Raw genomic sequence first — 26,518 nt, forward strand, 5'->3', positions numbered from 1 at the left:
GACAGGATGACAGATGTGCTTTGATTTACGGGATTAAACTGTGGCATTTCTTGCATCTAGATATTAGATCTCATTGGATTTACAAGCCTTTTGGTTTTTATAGTTTAGAAACTTGATTATGTATTTCCCTTAATATTCTAAATAGAGTTTGGAAATTACTTAACTCAATCAGGCATCCTAATTTAAAAATAGAACTTTGTTTTCTGGTACAAAATGGCTCATGAAAATGTTTTTAACACCTGATGGTTTGGATTTGTGCTATTTAGATTATTTTTATGATGTATGAGATATAGTAGTCAAGTACCAATCGCACTCAAATGATGTTCATTGTTAATGTTAATAAAAACAATTTTTCTATTCCAGACTCTTCCTTGCCTAGTTCTCCAACGACAATTCCAACAGATGGCTTTATTAAATATGGCAGAAGTAACTATTCGCTCATGAAATTAAAGTTACAGTGGCATGAAGCAGATAATTACTGCAAGCTTCACACTTCCTTCATTGCTAGTCTTCTAGATCCCTATAGCAACGCATTTGCATGGATGCTCATGCAGACGTTTAAAGAACCAGTGTGGATCGCCCTGAACAGTAACTTGGTAAGATGCTGGAAGCGTGTAACTTGACATGATTGATATATTATGATTGAACATGATTCTCTTCTTTGTACATACCTCTCTTTGACGCTTGTATTATCATTCATTTGGTTGAATACGTGTCATGTGTAAGAATCTTCCAGGCATTGGGAACAATACTAACATGAACAAGACCCGATCTTTCTAGGACCCAGTTCCTTCGAGGATCTAGCAAGTTAGTGATGCCTATCAGACATCAATCTAAGACTTAACCTAACTTATATTAACTCTCATGTTGCTTTTGAATATTAAAATTAAATTCTGTACCTAAGCAGTTTTATTTATTAACTTATTTCTTTCTCATGTCATAATTACAAGTATGCCATAGGTAACCAGGAGATAATACACGTGACAAAGAGAGGTGTATACAAAGTGCGATGAGAGGAGAGAAGAGGGATCAGTTGTGCCAAGGGAGAGGACCCAGAGGGCTTCTTGGAGAGAGTCAAACTTTATAAATGTAGTCTAGGATGGTGGAACATAAGGAAGGAGTACCAAGAAGAGAGAAAAGTATAGAAGGGGATAAAACTGGGAAGCAGGTTGGTATCAGATTTTACAGAACTGCTTCTACCATGATGCAGAGATTGAAATTTAAACTTCATGCGTGAGTAGTTCCTAAGTAGGGTGGTGACTGTGCGGTGCACCAGAAATTAACACAACCATTGTAAACTGACTATACTGCAATTAAAAAAAAAAAGAAAAAAAGTAAGTAGTTCCACAGTGATTTCTGTGATTAAACTTAGCCATGACATTTTTATGTCTATGTTAAATCTATTTTCAGTAATTCATTCTCTTGGTAATTCATTCCTTTTCTTTTCACAGGTATGGCCACAATTGTATTATGAGTTTAAAACAGGATTTTATTTAGTGTTAGAATTATTAAATACCTTTCCATTCTATTGACATTTATAACTAAAACAATACTATTATCTTCCTAGCATCTACGGAGTTAATGATTATGTGATCATTATTTGATTGAACATGGTGGAATACTACCAAATTCTAACTTGAGATAATACGTGCTTTTTATTTTGTCATCAAATCTTTGGTAATTGGCTTGGTAAATTAAATAATGCAGTTAAAAAGAGGACGAGTGTTTAAATGGCTAAAAAATTCAGTTATCTCTGATTAATATTCTATATCAACAGTTTTGAGGCTTTACCTATAAAATCTTTTAAATTTATTTATTAAATTTTTTTTAATCGAGGTACTGATTAAACCCGGGACCTCTTATATGCTAATAAGCACTTGTTCCACCACTAAGCTATACCACCAGTCCCCTAAAATCTCTTTTAAACTGTTACAAAGATGTTATTGATGAGTAGTATTTTTGATGTTATCGGTTAATTTGTATGTGACCATAAATTTACTCAACTAAGTTTATTAAGTAATTAAATATGCAAATTGAATAAAACAATTAGCTTAAAAAAAAAGCCATCATGTTTCATTATGGTTGAAAGGCCCCCTAACTGGAAGGCAAGAGGCTTAGGCTCCTCCCTTATCTACCTACCCATATGGCCTTGAATAAGGCTTTTGTCATTGGCCCTGTTTCAACAGCTGAACAATAAGATTAGAAGAGATAAATGTTTCCCGCAGGGGTCCATGAATTCAATGAAAGTTACTTAATTTTTATTATTGTTTCAAGGATAGTATAATAACATTTTATTTGTTCTGAACATAAAATTTCTCTTTTGCACTGGAAGCCTGCAAATAAAGAGTTTATAGAATAAGACGTAGGCTTTTAAGTTTGTGTCTTTCAAAATAGCTTCCAATGCTCTATTAATGGGGATCTTTGGGAAGTAGTTTTTTTTTTTTTTTTTTTTTAAGAAAGGCTGATTTTACCTGAATTTGAGTTGGATAGAAATAACATATAATGTGCTTTTTATTCCCAAATGGTGAAGATTCTTTGTCCCATTACAGTCTTAAATATACTTTCCACTCCTCGCTTGGTTCTTTGGGTATTTTCTAAGTGAAGCCAGGCTCTATGCTAATGGGTGCTTTTGTTCTTACAGACCAATAATGAATACGTTTGGACCGATAAGTGGAGAGTGAGGTACACTAATTGGGCTCCTGATGAGCCCAGACTGAAGTCAGCATGTGTTTATATGGATCTTGATGGCTACTGGAAGACAGCAAATTGCAATGAAAGTTTTTATTCTCTCTGCAAAAGTTCAGATGGTAATTGAATTCACCGAAACAATCGAGGGATCTGAAATTTTATCAGTGTGCTAATACAAACCACTGTTGACATTATTAAACAGTAGCATGTTTTGGGGAACTCAAGGATAAGATAAAAATATTCCTTCACCTGATGGAAGACTGACTTGGCTGTAAACAAATCTACAAGGATCAGAATGATGGAAATAGAAACTATTCTTCACTGCTTGAGTTTATTTGCTCTGGACACACTTCTGAATTTTTATTATTGAGATTATTCTCTGAATCAATGATATCAGATTCCTCAGGAAATTATGATTGCTTTTGATGTTGACAACACATCTATATCAAAATAATTTTATCAGGATGCATGTGGATTCATCAGAGTCAGTGATATTTTGGCTATCCAGTCCTAGAATTCTGTCATAGAACTGGACAGTGATAAAGTCCTAGAATTCTACATACATCATTTAGTTATAACATCGACGTCAGTCATAGCTAAGAAGGTTCTGTAGGGGCTAGGATCCTAGAAAAGGAGAAGAGTGTCAAATTATTGCAAATTATTTCTGGATGACCTTTTGGGGGAACTTAATCACATCTTTGTAGATATCTACAGAGCTGCATTCTTGATTATGAATGTGATTGATTGCTACTATACTATAGTATCTTCTATTGAGATATATTTTAAGTCAGAAAATTTTTAAGTAAAAGGAAAACTTAATAAAAATGGTGGATCCAAATGATTACCATTAGAGCTTTTTTTTTTTTAATAATGATAAGTGATGACATTTTCCTTAATTACTAATATATTATTCTATGTACTATGGAAACTTCATGTCTTACTTTATTTTAAATATCTTTTTATTAACAGAAACCCCTGCCACCGAGCCTCCACAACTGCCTGGTAGATGCCCTGAGTCAGAGCACACAGCATGGATTCCTTTCCACGGTCACTGCTACTATATTGAGTCTTCATATACAAGGAACTGGGGCCAAGCTTCTCTGGAATGTCTTCGAATGGGTAAGTGCTACATGTACTGTAAGAAAATTCCATGATCGTCTATTCTAGATCACCAGTCCTAGTAAAACTCTATATTAAAAAACTAAGGAACGTAAAAATACAGGTTTATTTTTCTTAATAATTTATATTGCAACAGAAAGGTCAACATCATACCTCCCAAATGTAATTTCAAAACTTGGAGCCTCAAAAGGTTAAAGCATTCTGGTAGAAAGCAATGACCTGCTGAATCAATCTTTCTTATTTTCTGCCCTAATATTCTAAATAGTTAGGATCCTCATTTTTAGTTATTCTGTTGTGTTCACCTCTGATCACTGAGAAGCTCAGGTTTCACGAGTGCCCTGGCACCATTTTGTTTTGCCATTAACAGAAAAGCCTTTAGATCTGGTTATTTTATTTGTGAATAAAATACAAAACAAAACCCAAACTGACATGGCATAGATGGACAATTTCCCTCCTGAAATAAAAATGTTGAATTTAACTTTTCAGGGTGATTTAAAAAATCTACGTAGTTAAATTCCACTGAACATCTTACTGATTTTTTTTTTAACTAAATTTTGATTATACCCTAAGTCAGGGCTCTTCATCCAACAGTGGCGAGCAAGGGTTTCATCCTCATTTCCTTCAGGTTCATTCAAAAGGCAGCCTTGAGTTTTTATTTCTTCTTTTTACTTTTATGCTTATTTTTCTTTTCAGCTTTATTGAGGTTTAGTTGACATAACATTATAATACATTTAAAGTGTACAAGATGATGTTTTGATATATGCATTCAAGTATTCTTACCATCAGGTTCACATATTCATCACATCACATATTTACCTTTTTTCTTTTTTGTTGAGAACATTTGAGTTCTAATCTCTTAGCAAATTACACCATACAGTATGATCAACTGTAGTCATCATATTATACATTAGATCCTAAGACCCTATTTATTGTATAACTGAAAGTTTGTAACTTTTTGTCAGCATTTCCCTATTTCCCCCACCCTCCAAGCCCCTGTCAACCATTTTCCTCTCTGTTTCTGTGAATCTGACTTTTTTTTTAATTCCACATATAAGTAATATTATGCAGTACTTGTCTGTTTCTGTGTGGCTTATTTTCTTAGAATAATGCCCTCCAGGTTAATCAATGTTGTTGCAAATGGCAGAATTTCCCTCGTTTTAAGGCTGAATAATGTTCCGTTGTATATACATACTGCATTTTCTTTCTTCATTCATCTGTTGATGGACACTTACGTTGTCTTCATGTCTTGACTATTGTGAATAATGCCGCAATGAATGTGGAGTGCAGGTATCTTTTTGAGCTAGTGATTTTATTTCCTTTGGATATATACCCAGAAGTGGGACTGCTGGATCATATAGTAGTTCTAATTTTAGTTTCTTGAGGAACCTCCATACTGTTTTCCAAAGTGACTGTACCTATTTACATTCACACTAACAGGGTTCCCTTTTCTGCTCATCCTCTCCATCATTTATCTTATCTTGTGTAAGCCTATACACATGTGAAGTGATATATCACTGCAGTTTTGCTTTGCATTTCCATGATGATTCGTGATGTTGAGGACCTTTTCATGTATTTCTTAGCCATTTATAAGTCTTACTAGGGAAGAGATATCTATTTATGTCCTTTGCCCATTTTTAAAATTGGGTTATTTGTTTTTTGACATGAGTTGTGTAAGTTCCTTGTACATTTTAGATATTAAACCTCTATGAAGACATGTGGTTCACAAAAATTATCTCCCATTCAGTCGGTTGCCTTTTCATTTTGCTGATGGTTTCCTTTTCTATGCAGAAGCTTTTTAGGTTGATGTAGTCCCAGTTGTTTATTTTTGCTTTTTTTTTTTTTTTGCCTTTGCTGTGAGTGTCAAATACAAAAAATTATCACTAAGATTAATGTCAAGGAGCTTAGTACCTATATTTTCTTCTAGGACTTTTATGATTTCAGGTCTTACATTCATTAATCATTTTGAGTTGATTTTTCTGTATAGTGTTAGATGGTGGTTAGATAGATAGAATTGCATATGGCTGCCTAGTTTTCTCAACACCATTTTCATGGAATAATTTTTTTATCCATTTACTTTAAGCCTGTGTGTATCCTAAAGTTGGAATGAGTCTTTTGTAGACAGCATAGAGTTGGGGCTTTTATTTTTTATTTTTTTCCTTTTCTTATCTGTTAAGCCACTTTGTTTTTTTGATTGGAGAATTTAGTCCATTTACATTTATAGCAGTTCTTAGTAGGTATGGACTTAATATTGCCATTTTGTTAATTGTTTTCTATCTTGATCTTCCTTTGTTCCTTTCTTCATCTCTGCTCACTTCCTTTGTGATTTGATAGTTTCTATAGTGGTGTGCTTAGATTCCTTTTATTTTTTTGTATCTACTATAGGTTTTGTTGTGTGGTTACCATGAAACTTATATGAAATATCTTATAGAGTGTATTTAAAGCTGAAAACAATTTAACTTTGAACATATGAAAAAACTCTATATTTTTACATTCTCCCCACCTTTTATGTTTTTGATGTCACAGTTTACATCTTTTTTATATTGTATATCCATTAACAAATTATTATATTTATATTTATTTTAATACTTTTGTCTTTTAACCCTTATACTAGAGTTATAGGTGATTTACCACCACCATTATAATATCAGAATATTCTGGATTTTTAAATGTATTTACCCTTACCATTGAGTTTTATATTTTCGAACATTTTCACGTTACTAATTAGTGTCCTTTCATTTCATCTTGAATAATTCCCTTTAACATTTCTTATGAGACCGGTCTATTGGTGATGAACTCTCTCAGCTTTTGTTTGGAAAACTCTTTATCTCTCATTTAATTCTGAATGTCACCTTTGTAGGTGGAGTATTCTTTGCTGGAAGATTTTTTCTCTAAGCACTTTAAATACACCTTCTCACTCCCTTCTGGTCTGCAAAGTTTCTTCTGAAAAATTTGTTTGTAGTCTTATAGGGGTCCCCTTATGTGTAACAAGATGCTTTCCTTTTGCTATTTTTACAAATCTCTCTGTCTTTAATGTTTGATTTAATTGTAATGTGTCTCAGTGTTGGTCTCTTTAGAGTCATTATATTTGGTGCTCCTGGTTCCTGAATCTGGATGTCTGTTTCTTTTTTCCAGATTAGGGAAATTTTGTTTCTTTGAATAAGCTTTCTGCCCCCATCTCTCTCTCTTCTCCTTCTTGAATCCCTATAATGTGTATATTACTCTTGTCTCATAAGTCCTTTAAGCTAGCTTCACTCTTTTTCATTCTTGTTTTTTTGTTGTTGTTGTTGTTGTTGTTTTTGCTTCTTTGGATATATTTGCCTGTCTTTCTTTGAGCTTACTGTTTTATCTAGTCTGCTGTTGAACACCTCTACTGAACTTTTCAGTTCAGTTATTGTATTCTTCAGCTTTGTGATTGCTCTTCGGTACTTTTTAATAATTTCTCTCCCTTTGTTGAAATTCTTGCTTTGTTCACGCACTGCTTTCCTGACCTCATTAAGCATGTCTGTAACTGTTATTTTGAGTTCTCTACTGGCTAAATCACTTATCTCTGTTTCACTAATATCCATTTGGATATGTATTTTGTTTGTTCTTTTGTTTGGAACGTATTTTGCTTTTTCTTTATTTTCCTTCACTTCTGCATTGGTTTCTGTACATTATATAAAACAGATGCCTCTTCCAGTCTTGAAAGTGGTCTTGGATAGGAGATGAACCTCATCAATCAACCCAACCCAAGCTCCTGTTTGTCTCTCAAAGGTTTGTAGTTATACAAGCTGTTGTCTTAGTTTTTACTGGCTCCCTGTAGCTGAGGGCGTGCCAGTACCTGACGCTGTCCCAAAAGAGAGTATGATAGTTACCACCCGAGTGCAGTTGATTAGAAGCTGGACCCCTACACAGCATCTGGGAAAGTGTATAAGCCAGGTGTGTGTCCAAGCTCCTTCCAGAGACCTGTTGGTGACCTGATTTTATCACTGCAGCAAGTCAGAGGAAGAAGGTGGCAGACATGCACACCAGCTCCCCCAGGAGGGTCACAGCCAGTCCCTTGCTGCATGAAAATTAATCGCTGGATCCCTCTCTCCCACTCCTCTGCAGCAAGTTGTAAAGCATGCAGTCAATCCTCTTCCAGGGAAAGACTGAGAGATGGACATTTTTGTCTGTTCCTTCTTAGCTGAGTCCTGGGAGAATAGCTGTGGCAAGTGCTTCATGTCCATTAAGAACTCCTGCTTTGTTTTCTGTGGTCTTACAGGTCTCATGGCTGCAAACCCCATTAGCTTCCAGAGTTAGGTGTTTGGGGAGCCTATCCCTCAGTGGGGGAACCTTAAAATTTGGAGTGTTAGATGTGTGGTCCAAACCCTTTTCTCTTCAGGGAGAAGCTGGCAATTAGAGGCTCCCTCCTGATTGTATGAAACTGGGCTGGGGGTAGGCTTTATGAAGACAGTGTGTCTCAGCCTTTCCTGCTCATTTAGATGTGGATGTTTTCTCAGTTGCCCTATATGTAGGAGTCACTATATATTTTCCTGTAAATAAAATGAATGATTCTCATTCATCAAAATGTGTCACAAATATATTGAAATGGCTACCATCTGTGAAATGTATTTAATAATGGAATATGAAATTGTGCAGTGAACACAGCCATCAAGGGAATAATCCAAGGCCCTGTCACAGGGGGTTCAGATTTTTGGTTAAATATAGGTCCTCAAGATTCAGAATGCCTGGGTCACGCCATGACTTTGCCCTCAACGAACATTAGGATGTTCACAAATTACTTGCCCTCTGGACTTTAGATTCCTTATCTGTAAAGTGGGGTAACAGAAGTACCAACTAAATGAAGTTGTTGTACAATTTTAGTGAGATTATGCTTGCAAAGCCCAAAGCAAAATGTCTATGGCATGAGCTGCTTAAAATAGGTTTTAACTTGTTATTATTTAAAAGCTAGAGAATTTTACTATAAAATATAATTCTGGCCCTGAGTCCATCTTTGATTGACTTGTCAATGCTATAGTCATCTAAGCACACTTTCCATTACCTCCCTCTTCTCTGCACAGTCCTATATGCATAACGGCTGGATTATTACTCCTGTAGTGCATTGCATCATTCTGTTGCCTGAAAAAACTAAGTGTTTTTTGTCACCACATTACCCTAAATATGTCTCCTGCCATCTGTACTGAGGCCTAACCCAAGTCTTTTTTTCACCCATTGACCAGATTAGTCCAGCCAATCTGAGCTGTCTATTAATACTATTCATTTGCCTCAATAGATTGTCCTATCTGTGTGTCTGTCTATTATCCACCTGTATCATAACATGTCACCATAAACCAAATGTGGAGAATTCCATGCATCTGTGAGCCATCTCTTTTCCTGAAGAAGCTCTATGCTTCCCTCTCCCTTGATATTTTCTCATATTCCTTTTCTCTCTAGAATTATTTTCTATTCTTTCTACTTGAAATCCTATGCTCTTTAATATCTTAAAATCTATTTCTTCCATGCTCCCTTTTATTTGCTTTCCCTGAAACAAATCTTCCCCCTGTTTGACATGTCAATAGCATATTGTATTTATTTTTCCTTCTAATACATTCCTTTATACGCTCAACCCATTACTACCCACTGAACCATAACCTTCTTAAGATATTCGATGTCCTACTTGTCTTTGATTATCTTGCAGTGAGTCGTTCAGTGCTTGTACACAAATGGCGCTGGAAAAAAATCATATTTTCAGAATGGAAACTAAAAATTCTTAGAAGACAAATGGCCACTCTTTGAAATTCGACCCCTTACGTGGAGATTTTTGGGATGAAAAATAAAAATATTGCTCTTAGTCAGTCAAAATATTATCATTATAAAAATATTTTCAACTACTTAAATATACTTCCATCATATTTATTCTTTTGTATTTTGCAGGTTCCTCTCTGGTTTCCATTGAAAATGCTGCTGAGTCGAGTTTCCTGTCATATCGAGTTGAGCCACTTCAAAGCAAAACCAATTTTTGGATAGGATTGTACAGAAATGTTGAAGGTAATTTTGCAGAATGACTACTGAATCGTGAATATTTCAAAATGTTGTAGGTACAACAACTTTTCCATTCTAGAAAGTCTTGCCTTAAATAGTGATTAATTTGTGAAGAGTTTGAAAATTCAAACTCATATTTTCATTTGAGATAAGGACTGAAAATTTAAATGACTCACATATTATGCTGTCTTGAAAGTTGCTGATTAAAAGAATATCTACTGTAGGTAAGTTAGTTTAAGAAGGTTTAAAAAATGTTTTCTACCTTTTGCCAGGAAAAAAAAAATTTAGGGAAGGATGTTTGCATATTTATACCCATGAGGAATACATTTTCAACTATGTAACAAACATATTCTCCTTCCTTGTAATGATTATTTATTACAACCCTGCCTATGAAAAGTCTGGTTGTAAGCAACGTTTGATTGTGGTGTAAAACGCTATGCTTAGAAATTCTGCATGAATAAGTTGAACTTATTTTAAGGTGGGTTAGTTTTAACTTCTGTTTTTATTGGCTTTGTCTGATAATCAGGATCGTGGCTGTGGGTAAACAACAATCCAGTCTCCTTTGTCAACTGGAACACAGGCGATCCCTCTGGGGAAAGAAATGATTGTGTATCTCTGTATGCATCTTCTGGGTTTTGGAGTAATATTCACTGTTCTTCCTACAAAGGATATATTTGTAAAAGACCAAAAAGTAAGTAAGAATTTGTCTTATAGGGCATCCGTTTCCAGGCTACGGTTTCTTTTAAATATTAAGGCATCAGGTGTGGGATAATCATGTGATTGCAGGTTTCTTGCAAGCTCTCCCCCTTTGTAAGTGAGAAGTGCAGTCTGCTGTGGTGAGCAATTGCTGTTTGCAGCTTGGAGTGAGCACAAAACACTCTTTGTCTCCTTGGCTGACGTAATGATTTTGGTATATCAAAACATTTATAGTGGGATGTCCATGCATATGGGTTTGCAAAGTTGCAAGATGTTTGGAGAAACAGCCTACAGAGCCTTATGGCATGAGAGAAAAAGGGTGAAACACTAACCCTGGCCAGACTAGAAGAGGCGAGTGTTCTGGGGAGGAATGAGAATTTATTTATTAAGGAATAAATTATATAAGACCAGTTACATCTCCTGAGACTGAGTGACAGACTATGTAAGGACAGGGATTGGGAGAATTAATAGCGTTTTGTTAATTAGGTAATAGATATAAGTAAATGAATTATGTAAGTTAGCACTCCATCCCCATTAGATTTTATTTTAGAATATTTTAGAATCATGTAGTTCTTCACCGTTTTCAAGCTCTATTCCAAGATACCGTACCTTTTGGTACAATGTTGGAATCTTTTTATTTTTCATTCACAGGCCTTGCAACATTTTACAAGTGGGCCAATTTCAAAACAGCTAGCCTAGGATACATTATTGATGGATAGATTGGGGAGATTTTGAGGTTGAGTATCAATGGCTCAAATGCACCTTGGAAGTTCATATTTTTGATTTTCCAATGTATTCAAACTCACCATATAGCTTTAGGATGCTGGTATAGGATGGATGGATGGATGGTTGGATAAATAGTTGGATGGATGGATGGATAGATAGATAGAATCTGCATATCTATACAGATGTATAGATCTATCTATCATGATCTATCATTAATCATCTATTTGTGATCTGCCTATATCATATATCACCATACAAAATATAGACGATTGGATATATTTGTGAACCAAATAATGCTCACTATCTACAAGCAATTATTATGGATTTTTACAAGCATTTAATTATTTTCTTATTTTACAAACAGTTGTTAATGCCGAACCTACTCATACATTACTTACAACAAAAGGTAAGACCATTATGTAATTTTAAGTTCCATATTAGTGATGCATCGATACATTCTGTTTGTTTTAAAAACCATGATAATCCCTTCCTACACACCCCCACCCCACCGCCGCCCTCTCAGCAGAATGGCTTGAGCTATGCAATAGCCTTTGTCATTGTGTTGTTGACCTCCCTTGAATGATGCTCTAGAAAAGCAGGCCTTGGGGTCGGGTTGGTGTTTGCATCATAGATGTTATTGAAGACATCGATGGCTCTGTTAAGAGTTGCCCTATAATAACCTGTAATTCCTAAGAGAAGAAATTTCTCTTAGGAATCCCTGTGATTTTTTTTTTCTCTTTTAAGCAGTGTTTTAAATTTTAGTTTTATGGACAGCTTGAATAAGGAACTGATCCTCTTTCATTCACTTTGTCTTCTGCTTAAAAAAAACTTCAAATTGAGATTTATGGCTTGCCTGCAGCCCCCTTTATTAACTTCATGGGTGCTTTTTTTTTAACAAATACTTTTGCATTCAAATGTCCACTACTCTTATTTTCTTTTTTCCCTCATTTTCTCCTCTGCTTTTCATTGTCATTATCATTATTATTACTATTCCATTTATCTTCATATAACGTATTTGTAAGCAGCCTTCAATTATTTTGAAACATAAATATTTTAAAACATCGACTAACTCAGTGCTGTATAGATATATGAAATATTCTTTGCAAATGAAATAATCATCTTCACGTTTAAAATAATCCCCTGTGCCGCGTGGACTCCTGTTTTCATATCCTGCATTTCTATTTGGCAAATGACACTTGAAAGAGTATTCACACATTTTAGTTTTTCAAAGAAGAAAGCTGTATTGTTCTGCATAGCATTCTATTCTCTGCCTCCTTCCAGTTTTTTCCTAATCATTTTATTTATTTATAGCCGACCCAAGGAAGATGAGTCCTTCCAAACCGTCTTCCAACGTGGCAGGAGTAGTGGTCATCGTGGTCCTCCTGATTATACTAGGTGCTGGCCTTGCTGCGTATTTCTTTTATAAGAAAAGACATGTGCACTTACCTCGAGAGGACACTTTTGAAAACACTCTCTATTTCAACAGTGGATCAAGTCCAGGAACTAGTGATACCAAAGATCTCGTGGGTAACATTGAACAGAATGAACGCATGGTCGTCTAGTATCATGATGGGATTTAGATATATTTGAATTTCACAAGATTATAACTAAAATGTTAAGATCTTTCATTCAATGTGATTATTGCCTTTAAAATTAGTACTGTATTACACTGGTCTGTCCTTTTTTTTTTTTTTTTCTTTGCCTAATTGAAGAAATAGTTTCTCATTTTTCAGCCTGGCAAGATATTTTCACAAAAGAGGGAAAATAATATTGACTACTATGTTAAAAAATATCTTAGGTGAATACACAGCATTGGTGTGAAGCTAGTATCAAATGCAAACAGAGTGCAAGAACCCCAGAAACAACCAATTAAGCTTCCAGAAAGTTTAAGGAGGTCCCAAAGAAATGTTACTCATTGAATAGTTATTCAGTACTTAGGAGACTGTTTTAAAAATCAAGTACAGATAACCTCAGGTGACACAAATATTTAGTTACTTCCTTTCCTTGACCAAATTTGAGTTTTACTCCAGCTACTTAGAATTGTATTTGTACATGTGCAGAAATAAGGCAGCTGAGTATCTTGTTTGCCCCAAGCAGGATTGTCCAGGCTGAATATTGCAAATGTGTTCTTTGTCCTGTTTTATGTATATCAGGAATGCAAAGATGTGAAATTAAAAAATGTAAATTTGCGTAACTGGATGTACTTAGATAATGTGAAATAAAACTCAAAGACAAGGTCTATTTTTAATAGATTTGTATTTTGGTGATCTTGGTAAGTGTAAATTTTCTTTTAACCATGATTTATTTATCCATTTACTTTCTACTTAACTTTACTCTGAAAATAAATGATATTATTAGTAGAGGAATTCTTTCAACTCTTCATCTGTTTGGAAAAGATAGGTTATGGAAACACTCTGCATAAAACGATGTTTTTACCATAATGACTTGCTTAGTTCCTCTAGGTCGTCCTCCTGTAACACTGATTTGTCTTCAACTCAACTATCAAAGGCATTGTTATTGGAAATTAGGTCTCTAAATATCTTTTCTTCACTTTAACAATTCCTTTTTTGCTTAAAATGTTTTGCCTTAGTTAAAGCTTTACGTTCATTGTGAAATACGTTGGAGGTGTCATGTTTCACACAGCTACCATGCCCCCAGCTCACCCTTTCCTGTCCCAAGATGTTGCTCACGGGCTTAAATTCCTTACCTCGGGTCCCTAAAGAGGACTCCTTAGGTGGCATTAATGGGGTCATTGAGGGTCTCCAAATTGCATGCAAAATATTATATCCATTTGTGTTGATGCCTTTTTTTCCTAGGAAGAAAATAGCTAGGTTTTCCAGAAAGTCCATAATGCAAAGAAAACTAAGAAGAAGAGATAAGACTTCAATGCCTTATCTTTTCAGGAAAACCTCTGTATTTGGCAGGGTACTGAGTATTATACGTCACACCCTCATATTATACTCCCAAACATACAATCAAATAAATAAGTCATCTGTGTTTATCCATGTACCCAAACACAGTACTAAAATATTGAGAATTTTTTTGCGGTAGTGGGGGAGTTATTATATAGGATGGAGAAAAGTAATATTTGTTTTGTTTGCTTTTTGCATTTATTTTTGGTTTTGGTTGTTGAAGTCGATTTGTTTTCATTTTTTAATCAGAAATTCTATCCAAGGATTAAATGTTTAAGGGGTCTCCTCAGTGCTTTTACAGTTGCTTCAGGTTTTCATCAGAATTCATAGCTGGAAGAGACTTAAGTATATTTTTTCCAGTTGAACTCAAAACAATGTGAAGCATCTGTAACCGGAACTCTAAAAACAAAGATGATATCTGTAGAGACTGGAAGAGTCTTGATTCATCCATTTGCAGTAATTCACTCACGTGTCTGTTTGTATATTTACACATTCATTTATCAAATATTCCTTGGGTATCTAGTGTACATGCCATGCATTGAGCTAGGTCCTGGAGATTCAAATCTGGGTAAGAAACAGTGTTTGTCAACAAGAAGTACACAGTCTAATGGGGGTCCAGGCATAAAAGATCATTTTTTGGATTTTTTTATGGAAGTATAGTTGATATATAATATTATACAAATTACAGGTGTACAGTATAGTGATTCACAATTTTTAAAGGTTATACTCCATTAATAGTTACAAAATATTGGTTATATTCCCTGTGTTGTACAATATATTCTTGTAGCTTCTTTTATACCTAAAAATTTATGCCTCTCAATCCCCTACCTCTATTTCCCACTCTCTCCACCAATAATCACTAGTTTGTTCTCTGTATCTATGAGTCTGCTTCTTTTTTTGTTATTGATACACATTTGTTTTATTTTTTAGATTCCACATATAAGTTATATCATACAGTGTTTGTCTTTCTCTGTCTGACTTATTTCACTTAGCATAATGCCTTCCAAGTCCATCCATGATGTTGCTAATGGCAAAATTTCATTCTTTTTTATGGCTGAGTAGTATTCCATTATATGTATATACGCTACATCTTCTTTATCTATTCATATGTTAATGGACATTTAGGTTGCTTCCATATCTGTATTTCCATAATTGTAAATAATTCTGCTATGAACATTGGGGTGCATGTATCTTTTCAAATTATGTATTTTTGTTTTATTCAGATATATATCTAGGAGAAGAATTGCTGGGTCATATGGTAATTCTATTTTTAGGTTTTTTTTTTTTTGAGAAATCTCCATACTGTTTTCCACAGTGACTGCATGAATATACATTGCCAGCAACAGTGTGCAAGGGTTCCCCTTTTCCCACATCCTTGCCAATGTTCATTATTTGTGATCTTTTTTGATGATGACCATTCTGACATGTGTGAAGTGATATCTCATTATGATTTTGATTTGCATTTCCCTGATGATTAGCAAAGTTGAATGTCTTTTCATCTACCTGTTGGTCATCTGCATGTCTTCTTTGGAAAATTGTCTATTCAGGTCTTTTGCCCATTTTTGAGTTGGGTTGTTTGTTTTTTGATGTTGAGTTGTATGAGTGTTTATATATGTTGGGTCTTAACCTGTTATCAATCATATCATTTGCAAATATTCTCCCATGCAGTAGGTTGTCTTCTCATTTTGTTGATGGTTTCCCTTACGGTGCAAAAGCTATGAAAGATTATTTTACAACATTGTGGAGGATGCATTAATAGAAACAGGTTTAAGATCTTTTTTTCAGCTTTTATTGAGATGTAATTGACATATTATTTGGTTGTTTTTTGATGTTGTTGTTATATGACAGCCACTAATTATATTATTAGTAAGTACATTATTTCACTAAACTCAAACTAAATGTATTTCAAATTCAATGTCCATTTATCCTGATTCTCAGAAATGCTCATGGTCCCTCCCACAGGACTCAACACAAGAGGCAGTTTCATAGAGGGGTAGTTGAAGTGGAGAGCCTGAAACAATTATGGGTAAAATATCTTACTTCTGCACATTTTATTTAAAAAACACAACCACATGAAAACACTTTGGGGCCCCTCTCAGGATTTTGGGAGGGACCCATGCAAGCGAGGAGCCCCTAAACTGAAGCACCATTTGCTTCTCAATAAAAGTGTCAGGAACAGCTTCTGAGAGAAGTAGCATCTGAGTGGACACTGAGCAGAGCCTGACTGGATGGTAAGGAGTACTTTGGGGGGGAAGGAGGGAAGGTAGGAATGGATGTCAGAATTAAAACTTGAGCAAAGCCACTGAGGTGAGAAACAGCTGTTTGTTGGGGAGTAAAGCGAGATGCACGTGGTAGGGACGTGAGTTTAGGAATCACAGGCTCAAATCCTGACAGGAGGTGGTCCTTGTTTAGTCCTCCCTCTACCTGGTCTACATTCAGAGCATCCTGACATCACATCAGGCTTTGCCCTCTCGACCTAACCAAGTTGATGACATGTCTAACTGCTTTGTTGCCTTAAAACACACAATCAAAGCATGTGTGACCTGGCTTAGTTTAGAGAGGCCCTCATAAATAAAACCCCTTTTTACTCAGACACTAGATTTTGCGGCCATTACGTTACTCTAGTAAACTCAGAATTAGGCTCAGAGCCCCACCACTCCCGGCACCCAAAGATTTAGGTCACATAACACGGGATGCATAGAACAATTATTGGCTTGTCTCCATAACAAAACTGGAGGTAGACAATCCTACCTTAATTTAGAAACCTTTATATTAAGAATGTAAAGCACCTACATTAGTGAGAATGTACCATCTGCTAATAACTTTGGGAAACTATTGCATTGGCTATAAATGGGTATCTCAACACTGGTTGCCCTTTGTCGTCACATGAGTCTCACCCCAGCCCCACAAAAATAGAATTTGGGGGTGAGACTCAGGCATTGGCTTGACTAGCAAAACAGAACAGAACAGAGCAAGCAAATAAGAACTCCCCAGATGGTTTCATGAACTTGGTGATGAAGAACTGATGTTGAATAGTCCTTCTGTGAAGGTTAATTACTCAGGATTCCCTATTAGGTCAAAATTCTTGAGGACATGTATACAGCAATGTCGTTCACAGTTATAAGAGAGCAGTTGGTGAATTTTCTGATGTAGAAAGGCTACCCTTAATATAATTTTATTTTTTAATTACTTTTTTTTTTTTTAACCAAAGAGAGGATTCAATCCCAAATTGTTACATTAAAGTTTGTCTTTTCATTCTGGTTTTTCTGATTGTGTCCAACTACTGAATAAGAAAATTTCCTTAAAACATTGTTTTAGGTCAAGCCTAAAGCGATATTATCATCAACATGTTCTAGGAAACTTCTTCCATGGGAAATTGTGCCCAAACTTCTCAACAACATACCAGGAACACATATTTTGGTATTAGAATTTCTTTAGTGTTCTGTAAATAATGTTTTTCATTTAGAAAGCACCTCCCCGCCCACCTCCCGACAGGCATCTCCTTTAAACAAAAGGTGACAGTGATATTGGAAAGACTCTGAACTGACTGGAGATCCTGGCTGGGCTTTAAAATACTGAAGTTATTCATGGCAGATCTGCACGATTAGGTTTTGGCAAAGATGATTGATTTTATTCAACTTGCTCTGCGGGTTGAGTCAAACTTTCTCCTTCGGGGTCTGATTACAGCTCACGTACGTAGAGTTCTCTAGAAGTTTTAAAGAAACCTACACAGCTACCATGGTCCCTTTGTGGCTGACTTAATTTTTTTTTTAAGGGCAAGAAAATTCAAGGTTGTCTGGGCTTGCTCCTGATTGGGGGTGTTGGCAGGGGTTCTCAAACATTCATGGGCATAAGAGCCACATGGAGAGCTGATTCAAATTACAGATTCCTTCAGACCCAAGCTTATGAGACTGACGAAGTAGACCTGGGTCCAGTCCTGGAATATGCACTTCAGCAATCATCCCAGGGGGATTCTGATGCCCTCAGGCTGTGATTTTGATGAGCTCCATTTGGGAATCGTTTTACACTGAGGTATCATTTTCCCAAAGCTCTTAGAAATCTCACATAATCCAAGAGGTTATGGCCATTTAGCCAAAGAGCGTGGGAGTTAACCAAACTTGTAGTTCTTCAATTCTTTCTGTTAAATAATCAGGAGCTGTAGATGCTAAAATCCACTTTTTCACTTCTCTTCCTGAACTCCCTTATACTCTCTGCTATCAACTGAATGTTTGCGTGCTGCACCCTCCCCCACCTCCTGAATTCACATATTGTGACCTAAGCCCTGGGTGATGATATTTGGAGATTTGGAGGTGAGACCTTTGGGAGGTGATTAGGTCATGAGAGTGACGCTTTCATGAATGGGATGAGTGCCCTTACAGAAGAGACCCCAGAGGGCTCCCTACCTCTTCTATCATGTGAGGACACAGGGAGAAGATGGCCATCTATGAACCAGCAAGCAAACTGTCACCAGTCACTGAATCTGCTGGCACCTTGATCTTGGACTTTCCAGCCTCCAGCATGGTGAGAAATAGTTTTCTGTTGTTGATAAGCCACCATGTGTTTTGTTATAGAAGCCCAAATGCACTGAGACATTCTCCCAATGCTGTAGTGTTCTTCTATAACCTTCACAATCACCACGAATGAGTATGGATGAGTTGACCATTCGTCTCTCTCTTCCAATCTTTGAATATAAACTCCAAGAAGGGAAAGGCCAGACCTTACGTCATCCTGGGCAGAATCCTATATCTTTGTGAAAAGAGCCATTTCTCCTCGTTGTTGATAACGACAGAAAAGTTTTTATCGCCGTAGAGACTCTCACCTCATGGAAATGTCAGTCTGCTTGGGTTGGAGTTTGCTCATCTTCTAAAAGAAGTCAGTGGAAACCTAGTGCTCATGACCATCATAACTCTGTAACTTTATTCTCCTGAGAAGTGTGAGAGCAGGAGAAATGTCATCAGCTTCACTGAGAAAAATTGCAGTAACTCTTTCAAAGAGGATTCTGTCTCTTATTTTCCCACAGTTTTCTGGAAATCAGAATAACCCTTGGCTGTAAAGGTAATAGGGAAACTGATTAAGTGCCTGTCAAATGCCAGGCAGAGTGGCATTAATCAGATGAAGTCCAGATGGTTCTGAAATGTGTTCTGCTGACTCCTGTGTGCCACCCGAGGGGATAATTCCAAAACTGAGAGGCCCTTGACCTGGTGGGGACACAGGAGGGGGATTTGAATTTTCCAGTGGAGAAGAAGGGCGGGTGTGGGATTGACAGTCTCCAGGAATCTACTTATCTGCCTATGACAGTTTGTTTACCCGGCAAGGTTTGACTCCTTCCAGGAAATGCCAGACTGTGAGATGGGCTAGACAGTGTCTATGCGTTTGTGTGATTGATCTGGGGTCTTATAATAAAAAGTCCTGATTTTCTCTGGACAGGTCTGGGCTTCTGTCTGGATCTTTGCTGCCGTGTGTTAGAGGCTTAACTACAGCTGAATTACTTAAGAGTGGCATTTGTACTCTGCTAGCCCCCTCACTACCTGTGCTGTGAGCTGCCTCCCCATATGGACCGCAGCCCCACCAGATCCACCTGTGCAGGTCTCAAGCACCTGTCATGTGTACATAACAAAGCAAGTGCTGGGACTCCTGCTTTTACAATCTGCAGGACCACTGCCCGCCCCGTGTGGACACTGAAACCAAACCTGCAGAGCATGAAGGAAGCAGACCCAGCTGGGACCATAGCCAGAACAGCTGACACAAACCCCATGGCCAAGCAAAAGATGATCCGGTACACTCTCCGAGGGGCCCCAGCCAACTGGAACTTCTGAAACCACAGCTTTCTCTGACCCCACCTCTTCAGGATGTGTATAGTCATTCAGCTTGTTTTCCCTCCTCCTTGTTCTTGTCTAAAAGCCACATCTCTTCCTTGGAAGGCAGCAAAATCTCAACTCTCTGGGGTTTCCATGCGGGCAGAGAGGAGCAGAGAGAACAATTCCAGCCGGGGGAGGCCAGACAGTATCAGGTAGCCTTTCCTGAAGCTGATCTTGGGAAAATCCAAGCCACTGTGTTCTTTTGGACTGTCTTCAACTGAGTGTATTCCGCAGTGCCAAGCCTCAGAATATCAAAGAACCGCTTACAAAATCCTCCATCCCTCCCAAGAAACAGAATAACTGAGCCAAGAGGGCATCTTTGCCAACAAATATCACATAGGGAGACAAAAACTGAAAGAAAAAAAAGCTTCAAGACCAAGAGAATCTTGCAATAACCTTTAATGAAAAAGAATATGAAAACAAATATATGTCTGTATATGCATGACTGAGACATTGTGCTAGACACCAGAAATTGACACATTGTAATTGCTTATACCTCAATTAAAAAAAAAAAAAGACCAAGAGAATGTGTTATTGGCAGGAAGAACCAGTCACTCCTTCTCCAAATGTTCCCGTTATCAGCAAACCAAAGTTATTTTGGTGGCTGCCATTAACCCTAAGGAACTCACAAAAAAAGACTAAGACACTAAAAAACATAACAGTTCAGTGACTGTAGTAGATACACTACTCGGGCAGCACTCAACATCTATAATTCATGCATTTTTCAGGTCTGACATCATTCTCTTCAACTAATGGAATCTCAGTTTCTACTGCATCTGATATTGCAGTGGCAAGTGGTAAAATGCTGTAAAGAACGCAAACAGCAAACTGACAACGCAAGCTGCCAGCTCAAAAGCTGTTGCTGGAACCTAGCTGAGGACAAGTGGTTGAATCTGGTCTGTTCTTCTGAACATACCAATCGTAGCATTACAACTCCCCAAACGTTGACCTCTGCGGAGGTTATCACCCTAGAGATGCCAGCAGACCATTCTGTAGTTAGCATGGAAAGCAGAATTATACTCATTTAGTTGCACTTTGGGGCCAAAACTACCATCACAGAGATGCTCCACACCATCATCCCTAAAGATTCATGCCTAAGACATCTGTGATCACCACTAGGGCAGGAAGAGATGAGTTAACAGCCAGTAAACCACCCATACGGACCATGGAGCGGAAGACCACGCCCAATATCCCATGGTCACCACGAAACCTTACAATGTTCAAGAAGGAGGTTGAGATATTTTACAGATTATTGATGACGGAGAAAATCTAGGGTTGAAGCCACTCTCAGTTCTGTCTTTGCAGAGCTCATAAAGATGCTGAAGATGCCGGCGGTAAACCCAAGACAGCACGGCTCCATCGGACAACACGAGCCCTTGCCACAAAGCTTCTGAATGGTACTTGGTAAACAGCTGCCACACGGAGTGTGCTTTTTCCCCCCATTCAAGAGCTAGACCTGTTTGGTCCCTCCGGTTCTTTTCATTGAGGTGGCCTCCTACCCCACTGTTCTACTCAGCCCCCTGATTGTTTTCATCATAACATTCACCATAATTCTTGAATATTTCCTTTATTTGATTTCACAAAGACCACTGCCGTGTTCAAGCTAACATGCTCTTCATTGTTCCAACATGGGGTTGGGGATTCCCATAGCATATGCTGTATCCACGCTTATCGTAGTACTCACCCTGCAGCATTTTGTGGACTGTTTACTAGGTTCCTGCCTCTGACTGCAGGCCGTGATCATGTCCTGTTCAGCACTGTATCACCAGCCAACAGTGACTAAGGTAGATGCTCAGTAAACATCTGAGTGTGATACCATGTAAATACGTCAACAACGCTGCACCCTCATTGAGCACTTCCTTTGTGTGCAAGTCATGACTTGTATTACTATTTAATATATATAAATCCTCACCACAGCTCTATGAAGGTAAGTTCCTCACTTCATAGTTGAGGAAACTGAGAGAAAAATCAGGAAATTCATGGAAGTTCACACAGCTAGTAAGAAGCAGAGTCAGAAACACAGCCCGAGCAGTATGGCTCTAGAGTCAGCGAGATGATTTTGAAAGAAAGAAAAGAAAAGAAAAGAAAAAAAAAAAAAAAAAAAGGAAAGGAAGGAGGAAAACAAGGATTGCATGTCTCAATTCCCTTCTTGGGCAAGAGAGAGCCCAGATCACCGTGGGTGGACTAGGTCAGGGTGGAATGGAATTGGCTATGTGGTAGAGCCTGGATGAAAATCAAAGCGATGGCCAGCACAACCCAAAGGAGGCAACAGCAAAAGCAGAACCCACCAGAAGCAGGGGTCCCAGTGGTGGCGGCCAAGGCCAGTGGGCTTCCCAGCACCATCTCCCTCCTCCCTCTCCAGGAGATGGCCTGCTCTCCCGGCCTTAGCCTGGGGAGAGCATGAGACCAAGGACTTCAAGGTGATGGTCAATATCAGCCCTGAGACCAACAAATCAGGCATTTCACTGTCTTTGTTATATTCATCACCATCCTCATCAATGAAGAGAGAACGCATTTATGGGGTACACAAGGCTTCAAAAGGATGGTGAAAACCTTCTGCAATCCTTGGCCCCCAAGTCATTCTCAATTACTATTAGAGGTTTCTTGTGTACTCTTTCAGAGATAAGCTATACAAATACAAGTAAGTATACATACATATATGCAGATAGAAACATACACACATGTTTATTTATATATGCATAGGCTTTTACTGGAAGAATATATAAGAAAACTTCTAACAGTAGTGTGTATACGTGTAGGTACATATATACGTGTGTGTGTGTGTATATATATATATATATATACACATATACATGAGACAGAGAGAAAGCAAGCTATACTTTCCCTTATTTTTCTTTTTATATAAATGCAGAAATTGATCTTAATTTTTTGACTTATTTCTAGGGACTATCTCTTATCAGTACATATAAAATGGCTTTATTGATGTACTGAGTGTGTAATAGTCTAACTGAAAGGATATACTGTAATTTATTTAACAGGTGCTCTATTGATGGCCAATTGGAAGGTTCTAAATTTTCATGCTAACAGTTAACACTGTTCTGAATATCATTTAAGTATATATGCTTCCTTGAGAAATATATGCAACAATTTCTCTACAATATATAACCAGAAGCATTCTATTTAGTTTGGTTCCCTTTTTTCTCTCTTTCTTTCTTTCTTTTTTTAAACAGCCACTGCCTTCAAGATTTCCTTTACCTCCACCCTCACCATATACTTATATCACTATTTGGGGTTTAATCAATAATAGTGTTATTAGATCGTTACTAGGAGCCATTTAGGAAACTTCTGTGGCATTTTCTTCCTTACACTACTTTTGCTTTTACTTTCCATTAAGTTTTTTTCTCTCTTTTTATTTGCTTTATTTTTAAAGGATCTGTCACTAATTTTATTCCTACACCCCTCTGCCCCTCCACAAGTGTAAATCTCATTTTAGTCAATGATTAATTCATCTTAATTCGAATGCATAAGATCATCTCTTAGACACACTTTTTTTTTCTCTCCTCAGAGATATCTTCTTAGGAATTGGCCTCCTTAAGAATTTTGAAGAAAAATTTCCACAATCTTTTGTTATCCAGAGTTGCTTTCAAGAAGTCCATTGCCATCCAATTCTTCATCTTTTATATATGATCTATTCTTTCCTCCTGGAAATTACTTAGACCTTGTCTTGATTTCCAGTGCTCAGTGATTTTAAACTGGTAGCATTTAGGGACACTTTGAGCCCGAAAACTTACGTCCTTCAATTCTGGGGAATATTTTTGTGTTATTTAGTTTCATCTCCTTAGTCTTCTCTGCTCTGTCTGAAACTGTTATTTGAATATCGAACCTCTAACTTATCATTTTAGTATTTTTCCCTTTATTTCCATCTCTCTCAATTGTTTTTGTCTCTCTAGGAGACTTCTCCACTAACCCTACTAATGAAATGCTTACTGCTGCTCCTCATTCCTAATACTGAAGAGCTCTGTTTTGTTTTCAGAATGTTCTTTTTTACATTATCCTATTACTGTTCATAGATGCAATACTTTTTCTGTATGTGTGTGTGTGTGTATATATACATATATATATATAGTCAGCTTACAATGTTGTGCCAGTGACCCAGGCCCAGGGTGTGTATCAGGGACAGTGACCAGAGCATGAGTGCGTATTCATGGCCAGTGACCCAGGCCCAGAGTTCCAATCAGTGCCGGTGACCCAGGCCCCGGGTATTCCCTCAGCCCCAGTCACACAAAAGCAGCGTGTTATTTCTATGCCACGACCCACTCAAAATATCTGTTCAAGGCCACAGACCTAGGCCAAGAGTCCATCTTCACGACCAGTGGCTCAGGCTAAGAGTGCGTCTTCACGGCCAGTGACCCAGGCCAGGGTTGCAATCAGTGCCAGTGGCCCAGGCCCAGGGTGTGTACCAGGGCCGGTGACCCAGACCAAGCGTGCTCTTCACGGCCAGCGTCTCAGGCCCAGGGTTCCAATCAGTGCCAGTGACCCAGGACCAGGGTATGTATCAGGGCCACTGACCCAAGCTAAAGTACGCCTTCATAGACAGTGACCCAGGCCCAGACTTGCAATCAGTGTCAGTGACCCAGGCTCCGGGTATGCCCTCAGTCCCTGTAACACAAACACAGTGTGTTACTTCTGTGCCAGTGACCCAGGTCAAGTGTGTGTTCAGGGCCACTGACCCAAGTCAAGAGTGCGTCTTCAAGGCCAGTGACCCAGGCCCAGGGTTGAAATCAGTGAAAGTGACCTAGGCCCAGGGTGTGTATCCGGGCCACTGAACCAGGAAAAAGTGCCTATTCACGGCCAGTGACCCAGGCAAAGAGTGCGTCTTCACGGCCAGTGACCCAGACACAGGGTGTGTATCAAGGCCACTAATCCAGTCCAAGAGTGCCCTTCACGGTCAGCGTCCCAGGCCCAGGGTTCCAATCAGTGCCAGTGACCCTGTCCCAGGGTATGCCCTGAGGCCCAGTGACACAAGCAGAGCATGTTCCTTCTGTGCCAGTGACCAAGGCCACGTGTGTGTTTAGGGCCACTGACCCAGGCCAAGAGTGCGACTTCACGGTCAGTGACCCAGGCCCAGGGTGTGTATCACGGCCACTGACCCAGGACAAGAGTTCGTCTTCACGGCCAGTGAACCAGGCCCAGGGTGTGTATCAGGGCCAGTGACCCAGAGCTAGAGTGCGTATTCATGGGCAGTGACCCAGGACAAGAGTGCGATTTCATGGCCAGTTACCCAGGCCCAGGGTGCAATCAGTGCCAGTCACCCAGGCCCAGGGTGCAATAAGGGCCAGTCACCCAGGCCCAGGGTTTGTATCAGGGCCAGTGACCCAGAGCATGAGTGCGTATCCACGGCTAGTAAACCTGGCCAAGAGTGCATCTTCACGACCAGTGACCCAGGCCCAGGTTGCAAACATTACAAGTGACCTAGGCCCAGGGTGTGTATCAGGGTGACTTTTCCAGGCCAAAGTGCTTATTTACAGCCAGTGACCAAGGCCAAGAGTGCGCCTTCACAGCCAGTGACGCAGCCCCTGTGTGTATCAAGGCCAGTGACCCAACCGAGAGTGCGTCTTCAAGGCTAGTGACCCAGGCCCAAGGTGCAATCAGTCCCAGTGACCCAGGCCCAGGGTGCAAAGAGTGCCAGTGACCCAGGCCCAGGGTGTGTATCAGGGCGACTGTCCCAGGCCAAAGTTCCTATTTACGGCCAGTGTCCCAGGCTAAGAGTGCGTCTTCACGGCAAGTGACCCAGGCCAAGAGTGCTTCTGTACGGCCAGTGACCCAGGCCCAGAGTTGAATCAGTGCCAGTGGCACAGGCCCAGTGTATGTATCATGCCGGTGACCCAGACCAAGAGTTCCCTTAACAGCCAGCGTCCCAAGCCCAAGGTTGCAATCAGTGCCAGTGACCCTGGCCCGGGGTATGCCCTCAACCAAGTGACACAAGCAGGGCGTGTTCTTTTGTGCCAGAGACCCAGGACAAGTGTGGGTATAGGGCACTGACCTAGGCCAAGAGTGCGTCTTCACGACCAGTGGCTCAGGCTAAGAGTGCGTCTTCATGGCCAGTGACCCAGGCCCAGGGTTGCAATCAGTGCCAGTGGCCCAGGACCAGGGAGTGTACCTGGCCAGTGACCCAGGCCAAGAGTACGTCTTCATGGCCAGTGCCCCAGGCCCAGGTGTGTATCAGGGACAGTGACCCAGGCCAAGCATCGTCTTCAAGGCCAATGACCCAGGCCCAAGGTGCAATTAGTGCCAGTCACCCAGGTGCAGGGTATCAGGGCCACTAAACCAGAGCATTAGTGCGTATTCATGGCCAGTGACCCAGGCCAAGAGTGCGTCTTCAAAGCCAGTGATCCAGGCCCAGGGTGTGTATCAGGCCAGTGACCCAGCCAAGTGTGCTCTTCACGGCCAGCGACCCAGGCTAAGGGGTGCAATCAGTGCCAGTTACCCAGGCCACGGGTATTCCCTCAGCCTCAGTGACACAAAAACAGCGTGTTATTTCTGTGCCAGTGACCC

At 39.0% G+C, this 26,518-nt stretch overlaps 1 protein-coding gene across 1 annotated transcript in view; it reads left to right on the forward strand.

The window, feature by feature from the left end:
- Positions 1–13,480, forward strand: part of MRC1 (mannose receptor C-type 1) — a 90,903-nt gene extending 77,423 nt beyond the window's left edge. Inside the window, exons 24-30 of the mRNA XM_074357972.1 lie at positions 364–596; positions 2,642–2,807; positions 3,658–3,807; positions 9,703–9,816; positions 10,337–10,501; positions 11,597–11,638; positions 12,544–13,480. Coding sequence (XP_074214073.1) covers positions 364–596; positions 2,642–2,807; positions 3,658–3,807; positions 9,703–9,816; positions 10,337–10,501; positions 11,597–11,638; positions 12,544–12,794 — 1,121 coding nt within the window. The 3' untranslated portion in view covers positions 12,795–13,480. The remainder of the gene's footprint in view (positions 1–363; positions 597–2,641; positions 2,808–3,657; positions 3,808–9,702; positions 9,817–10,336; positions 10,502–11,596; positions 11,639–12,543) is intronic.
- The last annotated feature ends 13,038 nt before the right edge of the window (positions 13,481–26,518 follow it).

This window comes from Camelus bactrianus, chromosome 35, assembly GCF_048773025.1.
Source record: "Camelus bactrianus isolate YW-2024 breed Bactrian camel chromosome 35, ASM4877302v1, whole genome shotgun sequence".
Taxonomy (NCBI): Eukaryota; Metazoa; Chordata; class Mammalia; order Artiodactyla; family Camelidae; genus Camelus; species Camelus bactrianus.